The sequence below is a fragment of the Phallusia mammillata genome, chromosome 3 (assembly GCF_965637545.1).
Source record: "Phallusia mammillata chromosome 3, kaPhaMamm4.hap1.1, whole genome shotgun sequence".
Lineage (NCBI taxonomy): Eukaryota > Metazoa > Chordata > Ascidiacea > Phlebobranchia > Ascidiidae > Phallusia > Phallusia mammillata.
Window position 1 is genome coordinate 22,278,123 of NC_137254.1, and position 27,149 is coordinate 22,305,271.

A 27,149-nucleotide genomic window follows, 5' to 3' on the forward strand; every position below is an offset into this window, starting at 1 on the left:
TAAAGATTGGTTAATGGCAACAGAAAACATAAGCTGTTTTAAGTTATAAAATGTAGTTGCATTATTCTACGCCAAAACAAAATTAAAGATTGAAGAAAATAGTCTTTTAAGAACAGCAACAAAAATATTTATTGTGCACAAAATTGCAGAAAGTAGACAGCAATAGTATCAGAAAGTAGACAGCAATAGTTTCACATATAGTAAAAACAGTATCTCTTAAGCAATGTATTGCAAACTGAAAGCAGCTTCTTTTTCTCTTCGTAATGATTGAGGTTTCATTTTAAATTCCATTGCAAGTATCAACATGCATTAAATCCACAAATTTGGCTATGGAAGATGGTAAACGTTGCAGGACTTCTATAGACATGTAAAAAGTTAACAAAACGGTAAAAAATAGAACTTTCAAATGCCCTGCAATTCTTTCGGCATGTTTTCTTTCCATTCAGAAGGATGATTTGTGCAGGTTACTGGTAAGCCGTACACCACACAAGCCATTCCGTTCATGTTTCGCATTTTACAAGCGCTTTCTGACGACCGAACCACATCAGTCAACTTTGAGCCTGTAAAGTGAAACAATAAGCAATTTGACAAAGAATCTAGGAAGTTATTGCATCATCGACTCTTTACCTTGTTGTGTCCACGAAGATATGCATTTCACCATGTATTTATCAATGTCTTTATCTGTGACTGCCCATAGACAGGATAAAACGCAAGGAGAACCTGACATGAGGTACGATATTGGCATGCCTGCAACCCAAGGCACTGATTAAATTATAAGGTAGATGTATTCAATAGCCAGGAATCTCGAGGCCAAGCTAGTCTATGATAAAGCAACAATTTGAAACCATGACGACCACGGTTAATTGCTTTAAGCACCAGCTTGTCGCAAAAAGGTGTAAAAGATCAGAAGAAACAACAGCAACATGTTAGTTTACAATAAGATACTCATTAAAACATAACATAAAAAAATAGTTAATTTCGGAGACATAATAAAGTAAAGACGAGTATGCTTTTTAACATTTTCACACACCTTCAGGTTCAGTGATTCCTTGTTCGCTCAGCTGACCGCTTTTGCAACCCATGAGCAGTGCGCATGCACGGGAATATCTTCGAGCAAGCAGTTCCCGCGAAATGTACAAAGAACCCGATCCGTGTCCAATGTAACTAAATATACACACATGACCTATCTTTTAGCGAAAAGCCACTGACAAAAATAAGAGTTAAACACAGTTTACAATCAACTAAGTTGTTCTACCAAGGCTAGAAATAACAAAAAGTTGAAACAAACACAGCGAACTGACATGAAGACATCCTTTTCAGCCAGATATGAGAACCACTCATCACGCGCTGGAGCACGTGATATAATGCCGTCCCATGATTGGATAGATCGAAACCAATCACCAAACCGGTCCTCTGTGTTGGAAAGATCGCCCTGAAAAGGCGAATTCAGGTTACGTACATCTTTGCGCATAAAAAAACTAAAATGTCGTGTTTGCGTGTTAAAATACGAGGCAAAAATAGGTATGACAGAGGTATGGCTTGTGACAATAAAACGTTTTTGTCAGTCATACGGATTTTTCGCAGAACGCATTGAAGGATATGTACGGCTTGGGGTTAGCGCGCAGAAATGCAAATTTCATACATACGCAGATGGTGCTTGGCCAGACAGACCTTGTTTGGTACAGAAATGTAGTGAAACCTGATGTATATGGTCGGAAGTGACATAGGGTTGGATTGCCAATTGCGTGATAATTGCACGTAACGTTTTACCGTGTTAGGTACGAAAGTGTATAGTTTGCACATTTTAGGTAAGGTGACAAATAATGACAAAACCAAAAACGTTTGGACCCAGGAAAATCCTATTGTGGCAATAAGTGCTAAATAGGAAAAGGCATATAAGCTTAAATGATGCAATGTTGCAACATAAATCGCCCAAAAGGTATTTTTTGTAATTTAGAGATTTAAAGTCCCATAGTTTTTGAAGTAATTGTTGCACAATATGCAAAGTAGGTAATTTTAACATTTCTGTCCGAAAGGGAGATTAAAAAATTTAAAGTAGGGATTTTACCTTCAGGTAGTGATTTTTAAACTCTGCATCGTTGTGAAGGACTTACATTAAAACGTGGAGTTTAAATTACCACAAGCATAGAACTATCCATTGTGGTTAAGTAAAAAAAAAGACAAATAGCGATATCAAGTAAACGTAGAAAGTGAGAAACTTATATTATTCTCACATAATATATTTGTTATGTTCCGTACATATACCCTTTAAAACACATATTTAAGATTTATAGTTAAATTGCGTTCAAATACTTCGCTAGAGAAAAAGTTGGATACCGTTTCCTTACTTCAACGTATTTGAGCAAAAAATCCACGCAAACAAAACCCAAAGCAACTAAAAAAGAACACATACCTTTGGATTTAATACGTACGCAGCGTTGCGCAAATCAGCATTAGTGTGGTTTGGAAGTTTTGCCAGCCTTAATTGCCATAACAACACATCGATCGACGGCATTCGTGACACGGAATGACTGCGCAAAAACGTGACCGATTCCCATGGCAAAGCTTGAAGGTCTTTGTCCAATATTAGAATCACGTGACCTCGTTTCTGCAAGGTCAGCATTTTTATTACACTTCAGCAATATTGACTTTAGACAAAATATTTTTACTGCGCTGTGGTCAAGGAGTTTGGATTGTTCTTCAAATGTCAGGACGACTTCAATCACGTGCTTGGACGCGTTGCTATTGGTCAGTTGACATGCCACGCTTATTTTTTCCTCAACAGAAAAGCTATGCCACGCGGAGAGAAAAACCTATACAGACCAAAAAAATGGGTTGGATGTTTTTGTATTTTGAAGTGAAATACAATATGCTTTGCTCTAAAAATTTACAGTTGCGTTTTTGTAAAGATAGGTGGGTTTGAATTGACAAAAACTAACTTTGCGTTTCGAACACTACATACATGTCACTGCATTTTAAAACTTGCGTTGTAAATTATAACACTACATGCTTTGTTTAGTCGAGTCACAATCGAACTTTTGTCAATGCGAATTGACAAATAATGACTTAATGCTTAGAAAACTGTATACGATTTAATTGTTCATGTATGCAAATAGTAAATACGTTTGGTCGTATGTTTTTAAGTAGTCTTTACATAAATTTTCTCGTGCAAATGTATTGACAATCAAACTACCCAAAGCATACAAAACTACAGACTTTTATGACCTTTGGAGGTCAAATGCCGTTTAATAACTGTTAAGTCAGTGCAATAAACTAAGAATTACCTCGATAAGGTCGTGATCAACGGTGTCTGGAGTCTTGTTGATGTTAACCACTTTAGAATAAATCTTTCCAACGCTATGGATCACTTGTTTTCGCGCTTTACCGAGCACCCGACCAAGCGTGACGCCCCGATGAATGCCAAGAATCTGAACCGAAATAGAAAATGTGATTGGGTGGTGGTGAAATTCGGTTGAAAAATAATGTAACGGTGGTGTTTTAAGGATTTTACCCACAAAGCATTGATTACATCACACCAATAATAAACACTTGAGATGGATGTGGCCTGATTTTCAACTCATAATGCTGCCACTCACGTAAGAGTGGCTCGAAAAATTCCAATATAATTCTTGATGTCAACATAATTTTGACGCATTTTTTCTCTAATTGATGCAAATTAGCAGTAAAACATGATGCAATGATTTGCAACGCGTCCTTATTAAACAGTTTCTTGGAAAAAGCAACGATTATATATTGAAATTTGCAGTTCATTTTCCCAATAAAATGTCAACTTTATTGGAAAGAACCAAGGCCGTATCAAGATTCCCCTGTGTATTTTGTTAGGTGGTAGTTTTAAGAAAAATCACCATACAGTTGCGGTGATGTTGAAAAAAAGTTTGGCAAAAAAATAATGCACGGTTATAACCACAATATTCCCGGAAAATGTGTACCACGAAAGCGGCCAATTTGATTTACCTTTTGCTCAAATTTCACGACAAATTCACCCAGAGCGCGGTTCACATTCCTTTGCTGTGTCCACCATAACGACTTGTCTTTGCATTTTAACCCGTCCACATGGCCCTTGAGCAAGGCACGAAATTCCTCCATTATTATTGGCACGTTAAATCCTGGGCAAAAAAGTGCGCTTTAAATCAGTTCAATCAGGAAATGTGTAATAAAACTATTAGTGATGGGACGATACCAGGTTTTGAAGCGAGTACCGATACCGAGTACGAGTACCACATGTATATACCTTCGATACCGATAGTACGATTACCGAGTACTTAAGTGTAGTGTTGTACTTAGTTGTATATCACTGTCTAATTTATCTGCCATGGTCGGGGTACAAGCGTGCACACACACATGCCGAAAAATGTAATCTCCACGTGATAGCGAAAAAGATATACGTAAACTGGCGGAACTTTTTTCCAATTTTGTTCTGTCCGAAGCAAAAATTGGCATAAAGTTGCCCGTATTCCTATGGTGTAAATCAGCCTTCGGTACTCGAACGTTGGTCTCGAAAACTGAGACAAAATATTTCGATACCGAGTACGAGTATCGATACCACTGAAATCGTTCGATACTATCGATACCGAGTACCGGGTACTCGTCCCATCACTAAAAAAACTACTTTGACCACATATTGTGGTCATGAACAATCACATTCTTTGGTTTTCCTGATTGTACTGTCACGCGCATTTTATTTTCTCTTGTGTTATTTGATTCGAGACACGATATTGTCCTTCCCTTTATTTTCCTGTCCCATTACACGAATTGTGCTGATTGGCCTGGAACGCGATGCTTTGCCAATCAGGCTCTTGCAAAAGGAACCTTTTATTTTGCAACAGTGGCTTTTCTCTGGGTGACGCTCGAGTGCTCGAGGTGCTGGCTAAAGATCGCAATGTGCTTTTGTAAATAAACGTGCTTTTATTGATGTTGATTTTATAGTTTAATAAAGTTGCGCCGCCCATAAGTAAATCAGTGCGCGGTATCTTTGCCTTTAGTGGTGAGCCGTTATCGCAGGGTTCGTGCCAAAAATTATTCTGTGACACAAATGTATCAAGGGTATGCTCAAACTGGTCATATTCTATTTACCAAACGGTATCGTAACGTTACACATACATGACACACAAAAGTGAATATTTCGACATCTTGTTTATTTCCTGAATCTAATGTAGTTCCGCTTTCGACGTTTGGTGTAATAGGTAACTAGGTCAATTACAAGGAGAATGGCAAAATCATTATCATGTTGCAACAAAAGCGTATTTTTGCCGGATTTCCTTATTGGGCATTTTGATCAACTAATATGGTTCAGTTTTACCGCTTAAGAGTGCCAATTATAACGAGAACGGTGAAAATGATTGTCATGTCGCAACAAGGGATTATTTCGCTTCCTACCCATTTACGCATTTTTTCCGAAGTGATACATAGCAATCAATATCCGGAAGTGTGCTACAAGCATTGAACGGAAGTGTAATTTGGCAATACAATGCACACGCAGCCAATGGTTTACCATTTAGTTGGATATGAAGGGGAGCTTCATCTCTTCGCAGCCGAGTTACAAGAACATGTCTGTCTGACGAGCCTGTTAACACATTATTTGTTCGGTTGTTACATTCAGTATTCTAAAATTTAGATCATTATTAGCTTCCTATGCTGGGACGTAAAGTTTTCGGTAACATTTGAAAATTAGATAGCTTAAAATGGCATTACCCAATCACAGCCGGCGTTCCAACTGTGTTAGAAGTTCTACCCTGCGGTGGGATTCGAACCCACAGTTGCAGACTTCGTTAAGGTTGTGCTGTATAAACTAAACTACAAAGGCTTAGTGGTGTTGTATGCAATAAGATAAATGTAAGACACAACCAAACATGGCACAAAATTGAACTATGCTCAAAAAACTAAAGTAAATACATACACTAGCAATAGAAATGTATTTACCTTCCAGGACTGTGGACAGTAAACACACCGTCCAATCAGAGGGCAGCTGTGAGCACATGGTCTTCACGAAGGAACGTGATTGGCGGAGATTGTGTATTACTTGATGTGGCTGCGTGAGCTTTTCGATCTCGGTCATTGCCTCATGAAGCAACAGTTCTTCAGGGGCTAAAGAAAATCACGCATAAGACATTTTGAAAACTCATTGAAATCACCAAAAACATTTTCAAGACCTCTTGGAACTGTTGAAGCATTTTTTCTAGCCCTTTGTATTGATTTTTGGCGTAACTTCAGGTTGAGGTTGAAGACCGAGCGAAGCGTGACGCCGATTGACAGAGCGTGACAGGCAGCGACGTGGAACAGGTCACGTGACTTTTTGCAAGAGCGAAAATGGTGCAAAGCCAAATGTTGCACAGGCAACTTGGAATGAATAAAATCACCTGAAGCGAATGTTAAGAGTTAAAAGCGATAAAAAGGAGATAACAGATGATACTTACCACAAGATGTACTGCAATCAAATGCTGTCATAAAATGCTCATCAGGAGCTCGTAGTTCAAAATTGGATACATTATTCGATGGGAGATCTTCGATATGCATGTCACCCTAGGATAAAATACGCCATGTTAGAAAACTGGCAAAACGTTTTACCTCAGTTTTAAACCTTAACAGAGGCCGGTGGTTCTTAACCTGCTGTACGCTATCACGTTACGTATGTATTACGTCAGTAAAGTGTCAGAAATCAGATAGTTCATAATTTTCTGACCCACAAAGTTTCCATGTGGTATCCAATCTCAACTGAGCTGCTGGTATTGGGAGAAACAATTTGTTTCGGAATTTTTTTTAAGTTACCGCATTGCTGGTTTCAATCAACGCTAACCTATTTAAGTTGCTAGGCCTATCTTTTGGCTCACCCTTTTAAAAGATTGAGCTGGTACGCAACAACAAGAGAAGTCGAAGGTGATGTACACAATCATCACAAGGTTGAGAACCACCTGAACTAGGGGGAACCGTGGCCGTTTTGTAAAACTAGATGGGCGGTATAAACTAGTGTTGTACCGAATCGGCTAAATTTTGATTCGGCCGAAACCGAATATTCGGCGGTTTTGCCGAATAAATTCGGCCGAATCAACCGAATCATTTATGACGCCACGCGACTTCGTACAGTATGCGTTTGACATAAAAAATGTTTATTTACCAGGCAACTAGTGCAGAATAGTTGTGTTTCGTCCTAATTTCTGTTCTGTGGGGTTTAAAATTGCCTCAAGCATGATTGGCAACCTGCCATTGAATTACTATTTTTTGACTACATTGGGAAAAAACGATAATGTGTTGAAAAAGATACAAATTGACGCGATTTTCGTTATGTTTGGGCTTTTGAAAGATTCCGTGGTACCTCAATAATCAGAAAAGACACGTTTAACGTTTCAAATTTGTGTTCGTAAAAGATTCGGTTTCGGCCGAATCGCAACAAATTATTCGACCGAAACCGAATCTTTGCAAAAATGACCGATTCGGCCGAATAAATCCGGCAAATCGAATATTCGGTACATCTCTAGTACAAACAGTATACTATACTATGTTATGTTTCCTGGCAAAATAGCTTCTTATTTACAAAAACATACAGCCAAACTGGGCGTTGTAAAAAAAGTCTGTGAAACCATGGTCCATACTCCTTGCTTCTTTTGATTGTAATGTTTGGTAAAAATGGCATAAAACACACACTTACCAGGGCGTTTCGCAATGGGGAAATTTCTCGAACTGTGCTTTCCCTTACGCTTTCGATTTCATCCAACTCGGAATCTGAAGTAAATTAAAGTGTAAAAAAAGTTTAAAAAGTATACAATATAAATCTTACCTTTGCCGGAACTTTTGGCGGACATATCGTCGTTAGTTACGGCGCCCAATCTAGACAAAACAAAGTGTTTAATTTGACAATACAAACGTGCTGAAATAAAAAGTGCTATAGTCACCTTGCCGCTCTTGTCTTTGAGGTTCTAGTCGTTTTTCCAGTCGGTCTATCCATCTAAGAAAAGAAATGCTGATTTTGAGCCAAATGTAGGAAAAACAAACAGGGCAAACAGTTAATGCCCACATAATGCCATTAATGCCTAAGTTGGCATCGAATAGGTCAGTGAGGCATGGCTTTTCACCTGTTACTCCCAACAAACTGGAGTGCCGTAAGGTGACTACACTAACCAATACGGCCGATCTCTCGTCACCAGCTGCACTGATGAGACCTTATAGGTCGAAACAGTGTGCACTGTCTGTAACTTTGATTGGATAAAGTACGTGTGATGTCATAACAGACTACAAGAATCAGCCTCTGTAACAGGGTGGTGACCGACAGATCTGTCTTTACTTGTCAAATATACAAAATATCAGCGTCAGTGTAAAGTTTTATTTTCAACAGAAATATTAATTTCGCCTATTAAGGCATCGTCAGTTACACTGACGCTGATCGTCTGCCACTCTTTTTGAGTATATTTTGTATATTTGATTGGATAAATTCAGTATTTTTATACCTCTTGTTCCTCATCAGTATACACAGGACCTTCTTCCGCGCGGTGTCGCCGCCGAGCACTTTTCCTGGTCTTCATTATGTTTTTTGATGCAGCCGGTTTGGCTCGCGTGCGCCTGGTAGTGACCGTTGGCGTTTCCTGAAGGCAACATACATTTTCATACGGGGTCAATTATATAAAACTATAATATCGCCTTTAGGAGAGTTTTACAATTTAAAGCGTTCGTGGTTTGTAGTCTTCTCAAACTTTTTTCCAACTAAAGAATGCTTAGCAACACAGAAGTTGCTTCAACAAAACGACAGAAATTAAATTTAGTACATTTTCTGCTTTTTTTTATCAACGCCACTTACACATAAAATCTACCAATCTCCTCCTCTGTGGACAAAGACAATGCATATTAGGGCAATGAGTTTCAAAAAAAGCTATTTTTAAGAGGTGCTAAGCCAAAAATGCTGCAACGTTAAACTCAAAAAATATTTTGTAGTTTTAAATAAACAAGAGACGTTCTTGCAAACTGCAAAGACTTGCCTGTGTGATCTTAATACAAGGTGTGGCATCATCGCTGTCATCTGAGGAAACACTGAAGATAACTCTTCTTGTTCGTTTGCTTTTCGATGTTGTTTTAGCACCAGGCACCCAGTCAGTGCTATTATCACCATCTGAATCACTTATGTTGGGCACAGGAAGTTTGCTTCTTGTCTGAAATTACCATTAAAACACATGGTTAAATCTCTACGCATTGCAGGCCTGTGCATAGGTTCTTTAAGTATTTTTAAGATTATGAAACTATTCTTGGACTTACCATGTGCATATTAGTTGTTGGCAAGGGGTGTATGCAAAGTTTTTGTAAATCAAAAATACACTAGTTAAAAAGTGAGAAACTGAACTTTATTTTTACAACTTAAAAATGACTTATATGTAATGAGACTTGAACTATTAACAGTTTGTAACTGCAATAAAGAATTTTTGGTTGGTAGATACATCGTTTTCATTGATTTGTTTCCAGATAATCGTTTTTGTAATGTAAGGCAGTTGCATTAATGTTTAATAACTATTTAGAAGGATATCATATTGGTGGGTAATGATAAATTTCATTCCCATACAGCAGAAAGGGTAGCTAGTTGGGTTCAGTTAACTAAAGTAACTGGTTAGAAAATTTTCCATTCATTAAAGCTCTAAATTAAAACCATTACATTACAATACAATGGATGGAACAAACCTTGGAGACTGTCCTTGTTGATTTGGTGGAGAGACAAATGTCTGGAGTTTGACTTTCGTTAAATATTTCAAACTTCTTTGTTGCTGCTGTTTTGCCAGGAGGAACTTTTTTGATAGAAGTTTTTGCTCTCTGTTGTAAATGACCAGAACGACTGCAGGGTGGAACAACCAACATTACAGAAGGCAAAACAACACATTTATATGAAACAAAACATAATTTTTACAAAAACAAATCATAAAATTCCCCATGCCCTGACAATCGAAAAATGGACTTTAAGAGTAGAAGTATTTCTGATAACAATGAGAAATATTACCCTTTGACTTGTGGGGTTTTGTATGGGTTTGCTGAAGGAGTTGGCTTCGCTTTTTTCTTGGACTGCTGTTTTACTGGAGTGTTGAAGGGAGACAAGTCTTTCTCGACTGCTTCAGTCGCAGCTGGCTCAAGCTTCGGAACACTGGGAACCCTGCGAATATTTATTTCTAGATTTTTGACAATGACTGGTATGGAACTAAGAGCAACATTGGGAAAGATTTATTTTATTGACTTCTTTAGATGTCTGTACATTTGGATCACATTTTTTAAACTATTAAAAATGGTATAACATACTGTGTTTTGGCCTCTTTCTTGTTGTCCAAGTTAAGTGTGTTTAATTTGTCAGCAATAATTACGACTTCTTCAGTTTTTTCAGCTTTGTTTTTTTTAGCGAGGGCATCAACAACTTTATTAACATGCTGTTGTTGATCTAAATGTAAAAAAACAATGTATTCCACAACTACATAAAATGCTGTAAAATCAACACCAACCTGTCTGTTTCATGGGTTCACTTTTTTCAAGTAACAACATTCCAGCAATTAAATTGATTTCTGAAACTGTTGGAAGATTGTGCACAGAAACTTGGGATGCTGAAAAAAATGATCTGGTAGAGTTCAATTTTAAAGGTATCAGCATGCCAGTAAAAGCCACCCAAATAGTAGGGTAAAAAAAACTTTATATGCTTACAATCAAAGACATATGCTGTGTTGTTACTACTCTTTTAAAATACTTCTATCTGTTGTTGCATAGTAAACCTATTTATCAATAGGGATGTCCAAAGTAGAATAATTGGGTATTCCAGAATAATTGATGCGAATCTAGAATATCGAATCCAATTCTTATATTATTTTTGACTGAGCAATCATTAATCTTGACAACAACTAAAGTAGACCAGTTTAATACATTATAAAACATATTAGCATAAGGTTAAAAAAAAAAAAAATTAGCATAAGGTTAAAAAAAAACTTTTACAATTTTATTTAGTGATTATTATTGCCTTCAGTAGAAGTAACTATGTTGTAAGCATGCCAAGGTAATTTGATTTGTTGATGGTAGAGGACTAACATAGACTCCCTAGTGTAGGCTACTAATATATAACCTTTGTCAACCTAAAACAACTCCAAAAACAGTAACCCTAGCAAAGTTAAAACATTGGGTGATTTTAAATTCCAAATAAACTACCAGCGATTTGGCAACACAAAATGTGAACTTTGCAGCGTGTACTAACTGCATTCTTATGTTTGCATGGGGTTAAAACATGATGCAAACGTCATATGTTATGGGATTCCATCACTGTTTTTGCGATATTAACAGACAATCCCATGCTTCCAATCCCTGCATAACGACACCGTTAAATTTTTGTTGTGTCAAAAAAGCGTCTGAAACAATTAGATGTTGGTAAGACGTTGCAAAAGCATAATCACGTGATCAGATGCGTAACAAGTGCGCTAATCGTTAATTATGCCTCCAACACACAACCGTCGTTATGGCGTTGTTATAGCGACTCGTGACTTGGCGTTGTAACGTTGTATAGCGCTCACTGATTTGACGGCGCCGTCTTTTGCAACTGGTACAATGACCGGGCGTCGACGTAAAAGCGTAACACATGTGTTTACATTTTTGCCAACGACGAGAGCACACATTTATATCGGTTCCAATTACCCGATATAAACGGCAAAAATGGATTCGAATCCGAAGGATTCGTTATTCTACTTTGAACATCCCTATTTGTCAACATCAACAACTGTCAGGCAGTTAACTGTACCCAGCAGAAAGAATGTTAATTAATAATGGCTACATACTAGTGATGGGATGAGTACTCGGTATCGAATGATTTCAGTGGTATCGATACTCAGACTCGGTATCGAAATATTTTGTCTCAGCTTGCGATACCAACATGCGAGTACCAAAGGTCGATTTACGACACAAGAACACGGGCAACTTTATGCCAATATTTGCTTCGGTCAGCACAAAATTGGAAAAAAAAGTTCCGCCAGTTTACGTATATCTTTTTCGCTATCACATGGAGATTACATTTTTCGACATGTGTGTGTGCACGCCTGTACCTTGACCGTGGCAGATAAATTAGCCTGTGATACACAACTAAGTACAACAGTACACTTAAGTACTCGGTATCGAAGGTATATACATGTGGTACTCATACTCGCTTCAAAACCTGGTATCGTCCCATCACTACTACATACCAAATTTTTTAAGCCATAGCATTAAAATGTAAGCCACCCATGAGTGAGAGGTGCAAAACGATGCAACTGGTGTGACTCTAGGTTTAAAGTACCTGAAATTTTTTGCAATGCACGTTTAACAAACAGTTGAGCTGATTTTTGGTCACCAATGTTGTAGTAGACTCGAGCCAAAGCTGCTGTCAACATCAAATCTTCTGAAAACAAACCTGTAAAAATGGTGTTAACTTTTATGTGTTTTTGTAAAAGGTGCCAATACAATTAACTTTCAAACTCACATGAAGGCTGCTCCTTGTGTTTTGAATCAGGTTTTTGAATGACCTAAAAACAGTATTATAAGTCTGAAACTTAGACACATGTTTATGATATAGAAATGCTCACATTTTCGACAGAGTTCATCAAGTACTTATTTCTTGCAGGAATATGACTTGCAACGTTTTCTAACACTCTGATTGACTCTGCAGCTGTACTTGTTGCCTTAATAAAAGAGTTTAAAATTTAAAGCATTGAAAACTTGCTTTTAAAGTGCATCAGGCAAAAATGCTGACTTAAAATTTGTCTTCAGCTGAATTTCCCAGTTATTCTTATAGTTATGTTACTGATATTGTCCATATAGCAAGTAGTAACTTGCATGGCCCTGCGATCAGTTGCTAAAAAGTTGAAGTTGACTGTATGTTTACTTTCAATGTGTTTTATATCATATATTCTATGTGTTCTACTAAGTTTATTAATCCTCTGTTTATATTCTATTTAAATAAGGCAATAATATACATAAGTTTTCATTAGCATTCATCTAATATTTCTAAACTGCATCATTGCTCTTAAATTAACATTAACAAACATTTTATAAGGGTATTATTTACCTCTAAATGTTTGGCAATGAGTAATGCCAACTGACATTGCAGTTTTACCATCAGTTGATCACTGCACAGTGAGCATTCACATTTTAAGTCATGTCTGAAAACTGCTTGATGTGGTGAGGCACGTTTTTTCCTTTTCTGCAGTGCTGGACTGGACATTACATTGTATTCTTTTGTGAAGAGTTTTGTCTTCATGTCAACAGGAAGGGTTGCCACGTCGATACCATCTTCTTCATCTTGTTCCTTGTCTTCACATAATTCCTCCATAACACTGCTGTTGTTAATTGCTGCTTCCAATTCTTCGTTTTCAAGATCTTCATTAGCTAAAAGAGATAGGAAAAAGTAAAGGAAGATAACAATGCAATTTTAGTCGAAAGTTTTTTGATTGATTAACTTCAACATATGGGAGGCAGTTTTAAACAGACTTGAAGGTCCCATCCCCCCAAAAATCAAATACACAAAATTCAAATACTCGTCAATTTGAATTGTTTAATTGAGTTAAAGCAAAAATGACAGCTATTTGTTCTCCCTAAAGCAGTTGTGCTAGCACTTGCATCATTTATTACAAAAATAATTTAGTTTCCTTGCTCACAAAAATTATGGTGACAACTGATAACATAAACATTACCAGTCATATCCTAGTTACAAACCATCATACCAAATAATTAAATGCCAAACAACTTTGAACATTAAAAAGCAAACAAATTCCTACTTGCACTAGTTGAACATAACTTGGTCCTTTTTGACTTTACACTGGTCTGATCAACATACTTAAGTATGTCTTCACAAACAGTCAGTTCCTCATGAACTCGTACTTGGTCTGATTCCATAATCGCACACTTGGTCATCAGCAGTTGGAATTGAAGCTCCCTGCATGTTTGATACAGTATATTTTGAATTCAATAGCTTTGTCTACCCCTGTTTGGTGATTTTATACTCCTAGTTTGCAAGAAAAATATGTGCCAAATTTACTCATCTGTTAGTTGCATGTTGTGGTGTGAAAATTATTGTAAGCCTTACACGATTGGAAGCCGCATGTTCAAGTGTTAAGAAGTTATTGTAAATTTCATTTGAATGAAACTTGCATGTTACAGTGCTTGGAAATGAATGTATGTAATGTCTACAACAGGGGTTGGCAACCTTTCAAATTGTGTGTGACTACATTTTTGTGGGTAATAATGGTTTATGCCATCTTAATAGTAGGCAGAAAGCCTAGTGGTTAAATTTGTAATTCAATATTAACATGCAAATAGGTTGCCATGCCATAAAAATCATCTTCAGGGGTTGCAAACCCTGGGTCTACAATTTACATGCAAAAGAACATTGAAGACAAATTGAATATATATTTTTCTTTGTTTAACCTTTCAGGCAACAAGAAATGCCTTGTCAGCAGAATTCCTTCAACAATTTTGGTGTGAGCATATCTCAAAGATCCTCCTCTTATCCAAAGCTCAGCCACCATGTGCAGTCCATTGACCAAATCAAGAAGCAACTCAAGTTGACGCAACAAGTCATTGTTGGTTTCTGTGGATACAATTGTATGGGGTAAACAAAAACTCAAATTACCTTTGATAAAAACCACAAACAATATAAGTAGTTTTTAAAGGGGTTTGTGTGACAAACAGGTATATATATACAATAATCTAGTGGCTCCCAACCGGAAAGGAATTTTATGAATTCAGGGGAGGAATTTCATAAAAACTTTGTACATAAAAAATTTTACATTGGAAATGTGACAGAATATTTTTGTACATACATTATTATGTCCATTATAATTTGGACCCGGTTCACATTTGGAACCGGTTGTAAAGGATTCTGAAACGGACATCCCTAATTATAAGGTCTATTTCAAATTGCTATAATTTTTATGTTATATTTGTTTTTCTTCTTATGGGGAGGAATGAATAGTTCGAAAACAGGCAAAGGGAGGAATATAACAAAAAAGGTTGGGAACCACTGCAATAATCAATAACTTTACCTTTTGATTTTTGGCCAAATTTGGGTGGTGCAGATGGTTGATTGGATTCAAACATTTGCATCATCTGATAAAATAAAAACAGAAAAAATCATGAAAAAGAAAATAATTGTGAGGAAGTTCCTTGCAATTGTCACATAAGACTTTAAATAAGTAAAAGAGTTTTCACATATCCAAAGCAAAATTATACAAGCCAGTATTTAAAGTAAAACAATATTGACAAGACATTTGAAAATATCCCAATGTTTATGACAGGTTTGTAGAGTCAGAAAAGTTGCACTTTTAAAGGTGGACTGAAAGTAATGATATATTATTTGGGTTACTCTGGCTTCCAGCCAAGTTTGGTATACAACATGAATACATTGTGCAAGGGCAAGATAAAGGCCTTGCTATCAGTTCGAGTCCAACAATACTAAAACAACTTAAAAATAAATTGAACAAATTAAATTATTATTGATCAACCATGCTACTTTACAGTACGCCAGGCCCAATAAGGGCGTCGTACCAAATCAGCCGGCCACCAAGCATTCACCACCATATGGCAAGGCGTAGGCTAGAAAAATCTAGCCTGCGGTGGGATTCGAACCCACAACAGGAGTCTTTCCGGGACTTGCACTCTACCAACTGAGCTACGCAGGCTCAGTGGAGAATCCGCCGAAAGTCGAATCACAAGCACCGTTGCCTGCCTCGTATTCATCTTAACCCATGCTACTTTACCTTGAATGATCCAGCAAGAGATTGAGATAACACCATTGAAATGGTTTGCACAGACTGCATAGTTTCACTAAGCATGTGTTGTGAATTAAAAGCTTCACACTGGTGTTTTGCAGTGGCAATGCAAATGTGTGACATTAGAAGTTGGACTCTTGCAGCTGAGATAGTGGATGCATGAGATGTTCTTCGATGTTCAGCATCAATAAACTCGCTACTTGAAATTACAGTCATTAGTTCTGTTGCTTCTGATATCTGTAAGATTCATAGTGTAATTAAACGTAAGGCAAAATGTTGAAAATATGTAGATGCTGTGGTTTAAACTGCAAGAGTTCTGGAAAATTTTACCAAGCCTTTGATATTGTGACATTGTACAAATAAATCTTGCGGTGGATTGTTCCTTATGTTATTTTAGTTGAGCATAAAAAATAAGAAAAAAAATTAAGATAAACATAAGTTCATTACTGGGATCAGCCCTGAAGCGTCTATGCAGACCAGCGATCATGGCACACTCAATATATATATCACAGTATGCCAGGCCCATTGAAGGCGCCATACAGAATCAGCCGGTCACCAAGCATTCACCACCATATGGCAAGGCATCGGCTAGAAAAATCTAGCCTGCAGTGGGATTCGAACACACGACAGGAGTCTTTCGGGGACTCACGCTCTACCAACTGAGCTACGCAGGCTCAGTGGAGAATCCGCTGAAAGTCGAATCACACCGTTGCCTGCCTCGTAGGCAGTGTTAATAGTTGGTCCGATGTTAAGTTATTGTTTAAACAGAAAAACTTTGCTACTACATACAAAAACCCAATGCTGTATGCCTGGACCTATTAGCAGTGGTGGGATTCAAATTTTTTGACAGCCGGTTTTATCACAAAAGCCATATTTTTTAGCCGGTTCTGTTACAAAAAGTCTATTGACAGTAACCAGTAATGCTAACAGGTTCGCTGATTTCCCCAAAAAATTTCGTGGGACGGATCTATATAACTGGTGCGAACCGGCTGAATCCCACTACTGCCTATTAGGCTAATTAATGTCATAAAGGTTACCTTGTCTAAGCTAATTAAACATTCAAGTAAGGTGGTTTGTGCTTCCATTAGTATTTGAGCCTTCAGTTTTTGAATTTTTTCACTTCTCTCCTTACTTTCTGACACACATATTGCAAAACCTTAAAAGCAAATAATATTGTAACCAGCATAAATTTAAAGCCACCACCTTTGATATTAAACTACATAAAGAGGTTTTTCAAAAAATTGTGTAAGGTACATAAGGAAAGTAATTAATGTAATTTGACATGCATAAGAAATGTGAACTCAATTTGTATCAAAAAGCAGGGCTGTCTTACGATATTGGCTTAACATTAGAAACGCAAAATGCCCACAGAAGTTAAAAACTTTATTAGTTGCGGCTTACATTAAAAAAAATAATACAACTACGCATGTAAAACTGTGTGCTGCACTTACATTTTGACAATTGCAATGCACTTTTGGAAATTTCAAGAGCTGTGGAGGCATGGCCAAGTTCAAGCAGAATTCTTGCTTTTCGACATATTGTTGTGACCAAATGCACAAAAAGTGCAGGGTCGTTGTCATGTGTCTCTGTTTGAAAAAAAAATGAAAGTTAGTGGCTGGATTTTGAAATATCATTCAATTAACTCACCTGTACTTACTACATGTTCAAGCAAGCTTTGAGTCAAAGAATATGTGGCAAGTGATTCAGACAGCTGCAAGACAATATAACATCATTAATGATTTTTTTTAATGATTCATTAACATTTTGGCTTGGACAATGTAATTGAAGTATTTTGTCAATTATGCATAGAATGGTCAGGCTATAACAGCAACACATCCCATTTAAATTAGATATGTTGAATGCTTTATCAAAACTGCTGGAAGAGCAATGTAGTTTTTATGCCGGAAGTAGATAGAACAGAAAACATTGTTTTTTTCTGGGCAGTTTATTTATTTGTTTTGCTTTAAAATTGATATTACCGAAATAATATTATTTCAATTATTTCATTGGTTGTAACCCTTCAGCAACACAAAACAACTGTTGTCAGGTGGTTATTACATCACATAAATCGTTGATCACTTAATAATAAACAAAGACTGCATAAAATATGATTAGAGCTTTTAATTGCAATTACAGCTTAGCACCACAAACAAAGGTTGCCTTTTTACATCAAATCATAACTCACGTTTCCACGTAACTGCAGCAAAATTGCGATGGCCTTCAGAGATTGAATAGATTCACTTGGATATTTTATAGACCGATCACGACTTTCTCTAATGGCAGAATGACATTCTTTAATGATTGCCACTAATTTGTCACAGTGGAAGAAAGATACTGCAGGAAACCACTTGAGGGAACTAGAGAGTTCAGCAGAGTTGTGTAAATCAAAGTTTTCCTTGTCTTTCCAAACCTATGTTCATTAATGCTTGATATTGAACTATAAATCAACTTGAAACTATATATTATTACCATTGCTAGTTGGTTTTCCCAAGTGCAAAGAAACTGTGTAAACTTTGCTAGAAGAACAATCTCCCATTTTAACTTTACACAATCGGCAGTTGTAAGTGCATTTGAGCTAAGAATCAATGAAGAACTACAAGAAAAAAATCATTTTGCCTTATGAATTAAAAAGTGGTAAAATTTGACATTCAATGAAATGAGCTTCGACCTTTCATATTTAAACACTGATGACCAAGAATGTAAAAACACTGCCAGTAAAGTAGTTGCCACAGCCCTTTCTTCAGATTTACCGCAGGAAATTTCAATGATTTTGCTAAGAACATGAAATTCAGCAGTTGGTGGATGTTGCCTACAAAACATATGTATCAGCAATTTAAAATATTCAAAACAGAAAATTTATACACCGTATTTACACATTTTTCACATACTTTTGTATGTATAGTCAAAATTTCAATATCCGCCTATGATGTTAATTCAAACACTATAGTTATAAATTAAAGTGCATAAGTTTAAATGCTAATTTAACCTAACATTTACATATTTTGTAATATGAAAACAAAAAAAATGTGTAAGCTTTAATTCTAGTACAACTTACTTGGTTGAATAATGATTTTAATTTACAACTTACAACTACAATCAAACTTCGATACTATGCCACCTTGCTATTATGCCACCCTCGCTACTATATCATTTTTGATCGTCACCAAGTAAATTCAATAGAAAATATATTTACTATGCCACCCCTTACCCTTGATACTATGAAGCATAAGAGTACAGTAATACTGTATTAACGGTCTGGTTATGGATTGAAAATTGGGCCTTCTGACAACTTTCGCTTTGAGCTCATGATAAAACACAGAAAACACGAAAAACAAATCGTTGATTAAACAAACATGGTCATGTTAAGAGGTTTCACAGCTTTGCAGCGAGTTATGTAAATGCCGTTCTGTGCTTGTGTCACGGCAAAACTAACAGATCTTGTTTGTTCTAGGCACGATCTATCCGTATTTTTGTAATAAATTATACTGTATACTAGGGTTTCTCTCCCGGGATCCCGGGAATCCCGGACAATTTTAGCAAAAAATTCTATCCCGGGATATCCCGGGACAAAAATTGAATGCTTTTTTAGTTGCACTCTTCAACCAGAGGTGCGACATCCACTGGGTTTCCGTGAATTAAAGTGTTCACCGAGGTTTCTTGCAACAATTCAAACAGGAATGATAAATAGTTCTGCTGTTGTGAACATTACAACAGTGTTAGAACCCACGTTATAGAACCCAGTTAGTCAAATTCGCGCTATAGCTCTCCAGTTGGTAAAAATCTGGCAATTTGTAAAATTCCAAGACGGCGGTGTGGTTATAGCGCCATCGACGTGTGTCACAAGGTTGTGGGTTCTAATCCTATCTCAGTAGCTGGAACCTGATGGGTTGAACTAAATTGGACTTACCAACTGACTAATTTGAAAACTGATTTCAACTTAAAAAAATATTCAATTAACTTAGAAAATAACAGGCTGCTCTACGGTGGCCTTCTGAACATATTGCATTGATGCTTTGCCGGCCCACTAGAAATAAAAATGAAACAAACAAACTAATATTATAAATTTAACAAAAATCGAATAAAATCCCGGGATAGAGGTTGTTTTTGTCCCGGAATCCCGGGATAAGCCAAAGTGGCAAATTTGAGAAACCCTACTATACAGTAACTGTAATAAATTATAATCTTACAACACAACATGGCATTTCAGTGCATTGTCACGTCACAAGGCTATGTTTAAAAACAACTCTCGCTATTATGCCACCCTCGGTCCCAAAGGGACATAGTATCGAAGTTTGACTGTAATTGTAAAAATATGACAACATACCTAAAAGATCTTGAAAGATCAAGTTCATAAAACAAAGCAGACAAAACTGTAGATGAAGGTGTATTAGGTGGCAAATCTTCACCTATCGTGAATGTGACAGCATTGCTTGGGGCACCTTTTTCTGACATCCAGGAAACTTTGCATCGAACCCATACCTCAACCTTTAGCATACAATGTATTTTTAGAAAGGTTGTTTAAAACAAGTTAAGAAAAACACTGTTAGAAGCTTCTGCTGCACCAGGGGTGGGCAACCTGCGGCCCGCAGGCCAAATGCGGCCGTTGATTAAATTTTGTGCAGCCCGCAGAGACGCTTGGATTTCACATGTACAGGAAAACGAGTCCAAATATTACATACTTTTGAGCAGATTAATGCGCCCGATGCTATTTTTGTGCGACCTGGCAATATGTGGCTAGAATCAAATGCGAAATTTACTTGTAGTTGCGCAAATTTGGTAAACAACAAAGTAAAATCGCCTTGCGTTGTAAACTATGCGGCCCATGATCTAATTTTGGCAATTGTATTTGGCCCTAGACTGACAAAGGTTGCCCACCCCTGTGCTACACTATAGAATACATGCATACATTTGACGTAGTTGTTTTACGTCCCAGTACAACAATAAAAACAATCTGAAACATATATTTGATCTAAATTGTGATTGTGATGATAGAATAAAGGACTATATATGTTTTGGTGTGATGAACAGAAATGTCGTTTCATACATCATAAAAAAATACATGCACAAAGTTGTGCTTGTGTAAAAACCATGCTGAACCACTTGGGCTTTAACAGTTAACACACAATACTCTCTAACAAAAAAACAAAATTATAGGCTTGCATCTTTCAGTATACCTAATCAGTTCAGTAATAATTCAGTGTGCCATTAATCAACATTTTGTTACATTGCCTCACAAACAACCTTGACCAATTTCGGTGTAGGAAAATTTTAAGCTCTCCAAAGTCATTTTGGTTGGACTGGATTAGAGTGTTTAAATACATGCATACCAACTCTTTTGCTTCAGGTCTGGGAGAAAGCTCAGCAACATTTTGGGCAACATATTTCATACCTTCCCTGGCACGGTTTAGTTGTCGAAGAATGCTACAAAGAAGGGGTGTTATCCTTGATACCTGAAAATGTGAAAGATAAACATGTTTAACAAAATTACTAGGGTTGGCAAGCCGGTCAATTGACCGGTCAAATACGGTCAATTGACCAGTCAATTGACAGCACTTTATTTAACCGGTCAAATACTATTTTTAATTTTAAAAATCAAATGTGTTAAATTTTTTTGTACTTGCTTTTGGTTGTTGGAAAGGGTAAATTATTTCTAATAACCCTCAGATAGAACAGTTTAGGGCATACTTTTGTATTAATAAGTGCTTTTAAAGCCAATATAGATGTGTTCTGTTCATTTAAAATAAATAGCAAAACAATTAGGAGATACTTTTGATTTGAAATTATGATCTGATTTACGTCATGGCAAACTTTGCAAGGTTTACAATGCAATTAAAAAACATGGATCACTTCTAGTTTATTTAATAAAAAACGTTTTATTTTAATAAAAATCGAGTGTGATATGTCCATGGGGGAAAGTTAGTTCATTAGTATTTACTTGGACATTTTTGTAAATGTTGCACATGTTTATTGACAGATAAAAAAATCTAAGCAATTTATAGCATCTGTGTAAACTTGTAGGTCTACAGTCCTTTTTTCTATAGTTGATCCAAAAATTGTTTGTAGCTATTAGCTTATAATTGCCCTGAATAGATTTTTTTGGATAAGTTCCAGGTCAGTACTGATTGGGATAAAGTACGTACATTTTAAGCTTTTGTATATTCCTTTTTTGTCATGAATAGAGATGTGACAACAGCGTAACAGCATAAATTACGACTTTAAGCAGGATAAGCGAGTTTTACAGTTAAATCTCAGTCAAAATTAGACTTTAATATGATGTATATAGAATATAATGAGAATTCAGTTCACAAATGTGATTACTGAATGAAAATTACAGGCACACAGGTGGGGCCATTGATGAAATGAAGCATGCAATGCAGTCGGAGTAGTCTGTAATATAATATAAACTGAATATTTCCCATTTCACAAACAAATTTATATGAGTTGAAACCTCCATCTCCACTACTTATGGTTTAGAAGAAGATTTAACTTCAACTTTAAACTAAAAGTGCAATTTAATAATGTGAATAGTATTTGACCGATATTTGACCTATTTGACAAGTATTTGACGGGTCAATTGACCAGATTTTATTTGACCGGTCAAATGCCCAACCCTAAAAATTACTGCAAAAAAATTAAAACATCCTGAAAATGTTAAAGATAAACCTGTTTTAAATCATTACTGCACAAAAATTATAACAGCAGAGTTTGGGCAAAATGCTAAAGAAGAAACTCACTTTGGAACACTATACATGGACCTGTTCTATGTCTAATGACAATAACATATGTAAAACAGTGCATGCATAAATGTTCAAACGCTTCGGAAACGCCCAAGTCAGCATCAGTGACATGAGGCTACATCAATCAGTCACACCCAATTAAAACACTTCACAAAATGACTTGACAGAAAGAAACTCACTTTGGTGCAATTTTTTAGTCTGCATGAAATTGCATGGGTATTCACAGCTATTGGCAGGGCTTCCTTTATAATATCTTTATTTTTTGATTTCACAACAAAAATGCACATGTTAGTTAGACAATCCACTGCAAAGAAATATGTAAATGTTAACAAAGCATTACATACTTTGTTTATCTGATAAAATTAGATGCTTGAAGTTGGAAAGGCATTCTTACTTCTTGGTAGGTAAGTTATCTTTCTATTACTAAATGCACTTATTCATTAAAAAATTATAACTGTGCAAAACATGATTTCTGAAAAAAAATTCGGTAAAAACTGAGCATTCTAATTTTGAAAGCAACTTTTTATTGAAACAAAGATCAAGTTATGTTTTTAGATAAAAAAATTATGTGTTTTAATTTTTTAAATAAAAAAACATACACGCAAAACACTACATACTTATAAACTCTGTGCTTGCTTTGGAGAACCCAGAAACATTTTCCATATTTTTCTCAACCAATGAATCTGCGCATTGTAACGCCAGGTTTTGAATTTTTGTACCATTCTGGCGCATTAAGATTTGGTTGTAACAAAAAATCGTCTTTGTAAAAATATCTGGGTCAACAATCTACAAAAAAGCAATTAGTAGGCTAAATATTTTATAACACACATCTCAAAGAATTTCAGGCGTTAATTCTGTACCTGTGACTTGGTAAATAGTAAAAGTGCAGCCATTTTCCCCACAATCGGTATGATTTTGTCCCACTGCAAAAATGGTTGTATAAATTTATGCATATAGTGTTTGACGACATATATATTCTTTAGTTTAAATGCTACCTCAAAACTTTTTGATTGTGCATGTTCTATATGTGAAAGGTGCTTTAGTATTTCATGGTAGAGCTGAAAAAATTGAAGAATTAAAGATGTTACCAAATCAATAAATTAGGTTTTTAGTACAGAGAAAAAAACTAACCTTGCAGCCAACTTTGCAAATCATTGATTGTTCTGCTTTAGGGGAATCTGAAAGGAAAATACAAATATGATGTTTAGGGTGCGAACTGCAAGTGTTCTGTCTTTGTTCTGTATGTCAAGCATCCCATGTTTTTACTCTAGGCTTGCCTGAGCTTTCTCAAACTGAGCATATACATACAACATTATCAGCGATTTTGATTGATAATTATCTAAGACAACATTATTAGTAATCCATTTGCAAAAAAAACACTATAAACCATGTTCAATGTTTATGTTTGCAATGTTCAGCACATTTGGCTCGAAAAACAACTTTTGGGAATAAAATTATTTCCAATTCTGTTCATAAATATTGGAATATGCTCATAGATTTTAGTTGTATCCAATCTAGATTTGATTTGTACCTCAAGTTGGGCTAATTAGGCGAAGATCGTACTGTACCATATTTATCTGATAGCAAGTTGTGACTTTTCATGTTTTGATCTCAGTTTGTGCATCTTACATTTTTATTGTCAGTGAAAATGCCTTTTTGCGTGCATACAATCGACTGTTTCCACCCCAGTCGGGTTTACCCACAATGCACCAACCTCACTTTCTTGTGAGCCCCAGACACTTAACGTCTTGTAATGACAGTGTAGCTGCAGCGTGTTTTGGCTCTCATCCACCACTTGTGCCTGACACTTTTATGCGCTCCATAACGTTGCGCAGCTATTTCCGGCTTGGTGATTGTTTTAGTGCAATTGTGTCGCTATGTCGTCTTTCACCAAGCAAAATAAACTCAACTCAAACAATACATTACTTATATTGATTTCTCATCATTGCAACATGTGGTTAACAATCAAGTATATAAATAGCAGTTAGTTCCCAACTTACTTGTAAGACTTTCAGAAAGATGTTCAGCAGCATTGTACAAGTTTTGAAATAAAACTGATGCAGAGGTTACATCTTTATCAAGGCAGTTGTCAGACTTGCGACCCAAGAGACCAAATAAGTGCACAAAATTGCTAAGAAATTCTGTGGCAGTTTTGACCTCTTTTTTCCCAAGTTGTTCATTTAAAACCTGGTATCGTTCAAAAAGCTTGCAAATGCCTGAAACAACTTTGACCACATTCAACAAATGACACAAACAGTGTGTGTCTGATATGTGGGGAACAATAAAGTTCATTGTTGTGCAGAAAAAATGGCTGAATGTAACATCATGTCCTAAAAGAAAACAAGTATCAACAATTAAACTCATAAGAGCTGGTCAAGGAAGAAAAACCCAAATGAAACAAACCAAAGAAGTTTTGCTTTATTATGTACTTAAATTAATTTTATTGTTTTAAAATATTTAAACTGGTTGGCGTAGTTTAAATACAGAAAAAACTTACCTGATAAACTGTGTAATATTGTTCCATTAATTTTACAAGATAATGCTGTTATCAATTTGCAATCATTTTTGTGACAACCACAGATCTTTGGCTCTGCTTCCAGGCTGTTTAATTTCAAGCTAACATAGTACAGAACCTGATCAAAAGTCTGTGTTATTCAATATTCATTCTGGAAGAGTAACAGTTTTATACCTGAGTATGGCATGCTTGTAGAAGGGAAAGATTCAACAGAAGGTCGGAAATAAGTTTAGTATCTTCAATCAAATGTCTGTTAACAAACGATTAGTTTATCTGAAACCGTTTGGACCAACAAATTTGTCCGAAATAGGCAAAGATCCGAAATAACCCATGTTAATTAGTTGATAGCCTTAACATACTACAAATCTTTCAAACAAAGTTTTATAAGAATTAGGCGAAATCCGGGTTAACCGATGTTGATCAGTTAAAGCCTTACAGCATTACAAATCATTTGTACCACAAGTTTTGTCCGAATTTGGCAAAGAGTCAGATTAACTGAATGTGTTTTAACCGAGTTTTACTGTGTAATATATATGTACTGTTTCTCATCATTGGTACTCAACCAAAAGAGTAAGTCATATAACACATATATAGTTCAAATGTAACGTCATTTTAATCAAGATGCTCACTTTGATTCAGTTTGTTTAATAATGTGAAATGCCAACTTTTCCACACCACCATCAGGAACACCACCCAAATTTGGGCTGAGTCCTATTAAGTATTTCAGACATTCAATACAAAGTTTTACAGTGTCCAATAATTCACCTTCATCGTTAATGCTGGCAAGACCCTAAGAATTGTACATGTTGTATTAGGCTTAGTGTTTTGAGCATAATTTAAAACACCACTTACAACTGCACTGTGGTGTAAGATAGAATAAACAGCTTCTGCTGATTTACTATTGGAGCGGTTTAATTTGGCCTGAAACACAAAAAAGTTCTAACATTGTAAACATGTATACATGATTGAATAAAGGACTTTTAATTTATAGTTAATGTCTACATGCCAAATAGAATTAAATACATATTGTCGCAAAATAAAAGATATTTGAAAAAATATTTCAATAAAATGTAGTGTCTACTCGATTAAAAGCAACGCAAATTGTTAAGTAACAACCTTATTGGTCTTAACGAATTTACTTGTGGTTGGCAACTTGGTACTATTGCTAAAGGGGCATGGCTAGTTTTTTAATTGCTGTTTAATCGCACATGTTCACAATTAAATGGTGTATTGGTATTTTTGAATGCACTGGGAACAATTTTGGCATTGAACTGCCTAAAACAAATGATTTCAAAAAGGTCACATGAAGTACAGGGGAAATCCCCTTTTGTGTAAAGAACCTTGAACTTATCCTATCACCAACAGTAAGGCAAAACCACAATAAGATCAATATTACTGCGAAACAAAACATCCATCAATGTTACTTCATTCAGGTGGTTTGAGATTATATATCAAAACTACCCCAAATTCATACCTGATATTTTTTTGCCTGGTCTGGTATCACATTGGAATGTTGATCAAGAAATTTTATCAGAGATTCCATCTAATTTAGTATACATGCAGTGTCAAATACAAAACTTACAGTCCAGCATGCTATAAAACATGGTATATTTTGAATGTTTACTATGCGCCAAATTATGCTCATAACAAAATGAAGTGTGTTTTATCTATCTGTACTGTTCGGATTAAAATTGATTATCTGTATATTTACACAGTATAAACTAAAAACCATAGAAACAGCCAATACATATGCTTTTCGTAAAATACGTTATTGAAAACTATTTTGAATCAATAATCTGAATAATACACACAAAATTTCCACTTCTTGAACTTACCGCCGTGTGACAACTTTAGTCTCAAAGCAGACTCTGAACACTGCGATGCCTAAGATTATATTTAATCCTATCACTTAACTTAAGCGACGCTTGGAAAAGCACAACTGTTTTAATTTGTTTTGTTTGATTTTTTGGGGCAATTAATGGTTAAACTATGCCAAATAAATACCTAATGGTCATAGTTTGTTTGTCAGGTACTGCCTGTGCGTCATAACGCTTCAGTGAACTGAAAGATTTTTCCCGCCATTTGAAACCCAATGAGAGGACAAGTCTAAAAATAACGAGTCTTTTTGTGTTTTGCTGGCAAAGC

The 27,149-nt window shown here is 36.0% G+C and overlaps 1 protein-coding gene and 1 non-coding gene across 3 annotated transcripts; both read right to left on the reverse strand.

Annotated features, from left to right (window-relative positions):
* Positions 1–104: 104 nt before the first annotated feature.
* On the reverse strand, positions 105–27,022 carry LOC145218741 (uncharacterized). 2 transcript variants are annotated; one of them, XM_080086144.1, is made up of 49 exons: positions 26,840–27,022; positions 26,479–26,547; positions 25,857–25,925; positions 25,634–25,794; positions 25,179–25,254; positions 24,987–25,122; positions 24,490–24,819; positions 23,621–23,667; positions 23,485–23,547; positions 23,350–23,412; positions 23,107–23,275; positions 22,669–22,793; positions 21,080–21,202; positions 20,077–20,237; positions 18,421–18,561; positions 18,222–18,345; positions 17,938–18,162; positions 17,400–17,463; positions 17,204–17,338; positions 16,790–16,908; positions 15,741–15,989; positions 15,027–15,090; positions 14,410–14,572; positions 13,761–13,918; positions 13,052–13,371; positions 12,570–12,665; positions 12,467–12,509; positions 12,284–12,397; positions 10,479–10,577; positions 10,282–10,417; positions 9,989–10,138; positions 9,676–9,826; positions 8,985–9,155; positions 8,460–8,594; positions 7,908–7,960; positions 7,793–7,842; positions 7,664–7,737; positions 6,435–6,540; positions 6,171–6,377; positions 5,941–6,105; positions 5,513–5,584; positions 3,976–4,127; positions 3,285–3,428; positions 2,670–2,813; positions 2,414–2,608; positions 1,302–1,432; positions 1,031–1,164; positions 628–747; positions 105–560 (listed from the first exon to the last, which is right to left on the reverse strand). In XM_080086144.1, exons 2-49 carry the CDS (start codon positions 26,545–26,547, stop codon positions 403–405), a joined length of 6,354 nt encoding a protein of 2,117 aa, XP_079942270.1. In that variant the 5' UTR covers positions 26,840–27,022; the 3' UTR covers positions 105–402. The 2 variants fall into 2 exon arrangements, with proteins under 2 accessions (XP_079942270.1, XP_079942269.1); XM_080086143.1 differs by having other exon boundaries at positions 26,479–26,597; positions 26,840–26,936.
* Trnas-gga (transfer RNA serine (anticodon GGA)) lies at positions 15,589–15,662 on the reverse strand. The gene has a single exon. It is a non-coding gene; the product is annotated as a tRNA-Ser (tRNA).
* Positions 27,023–27,149: the final 127 nt, after the last annotated feature.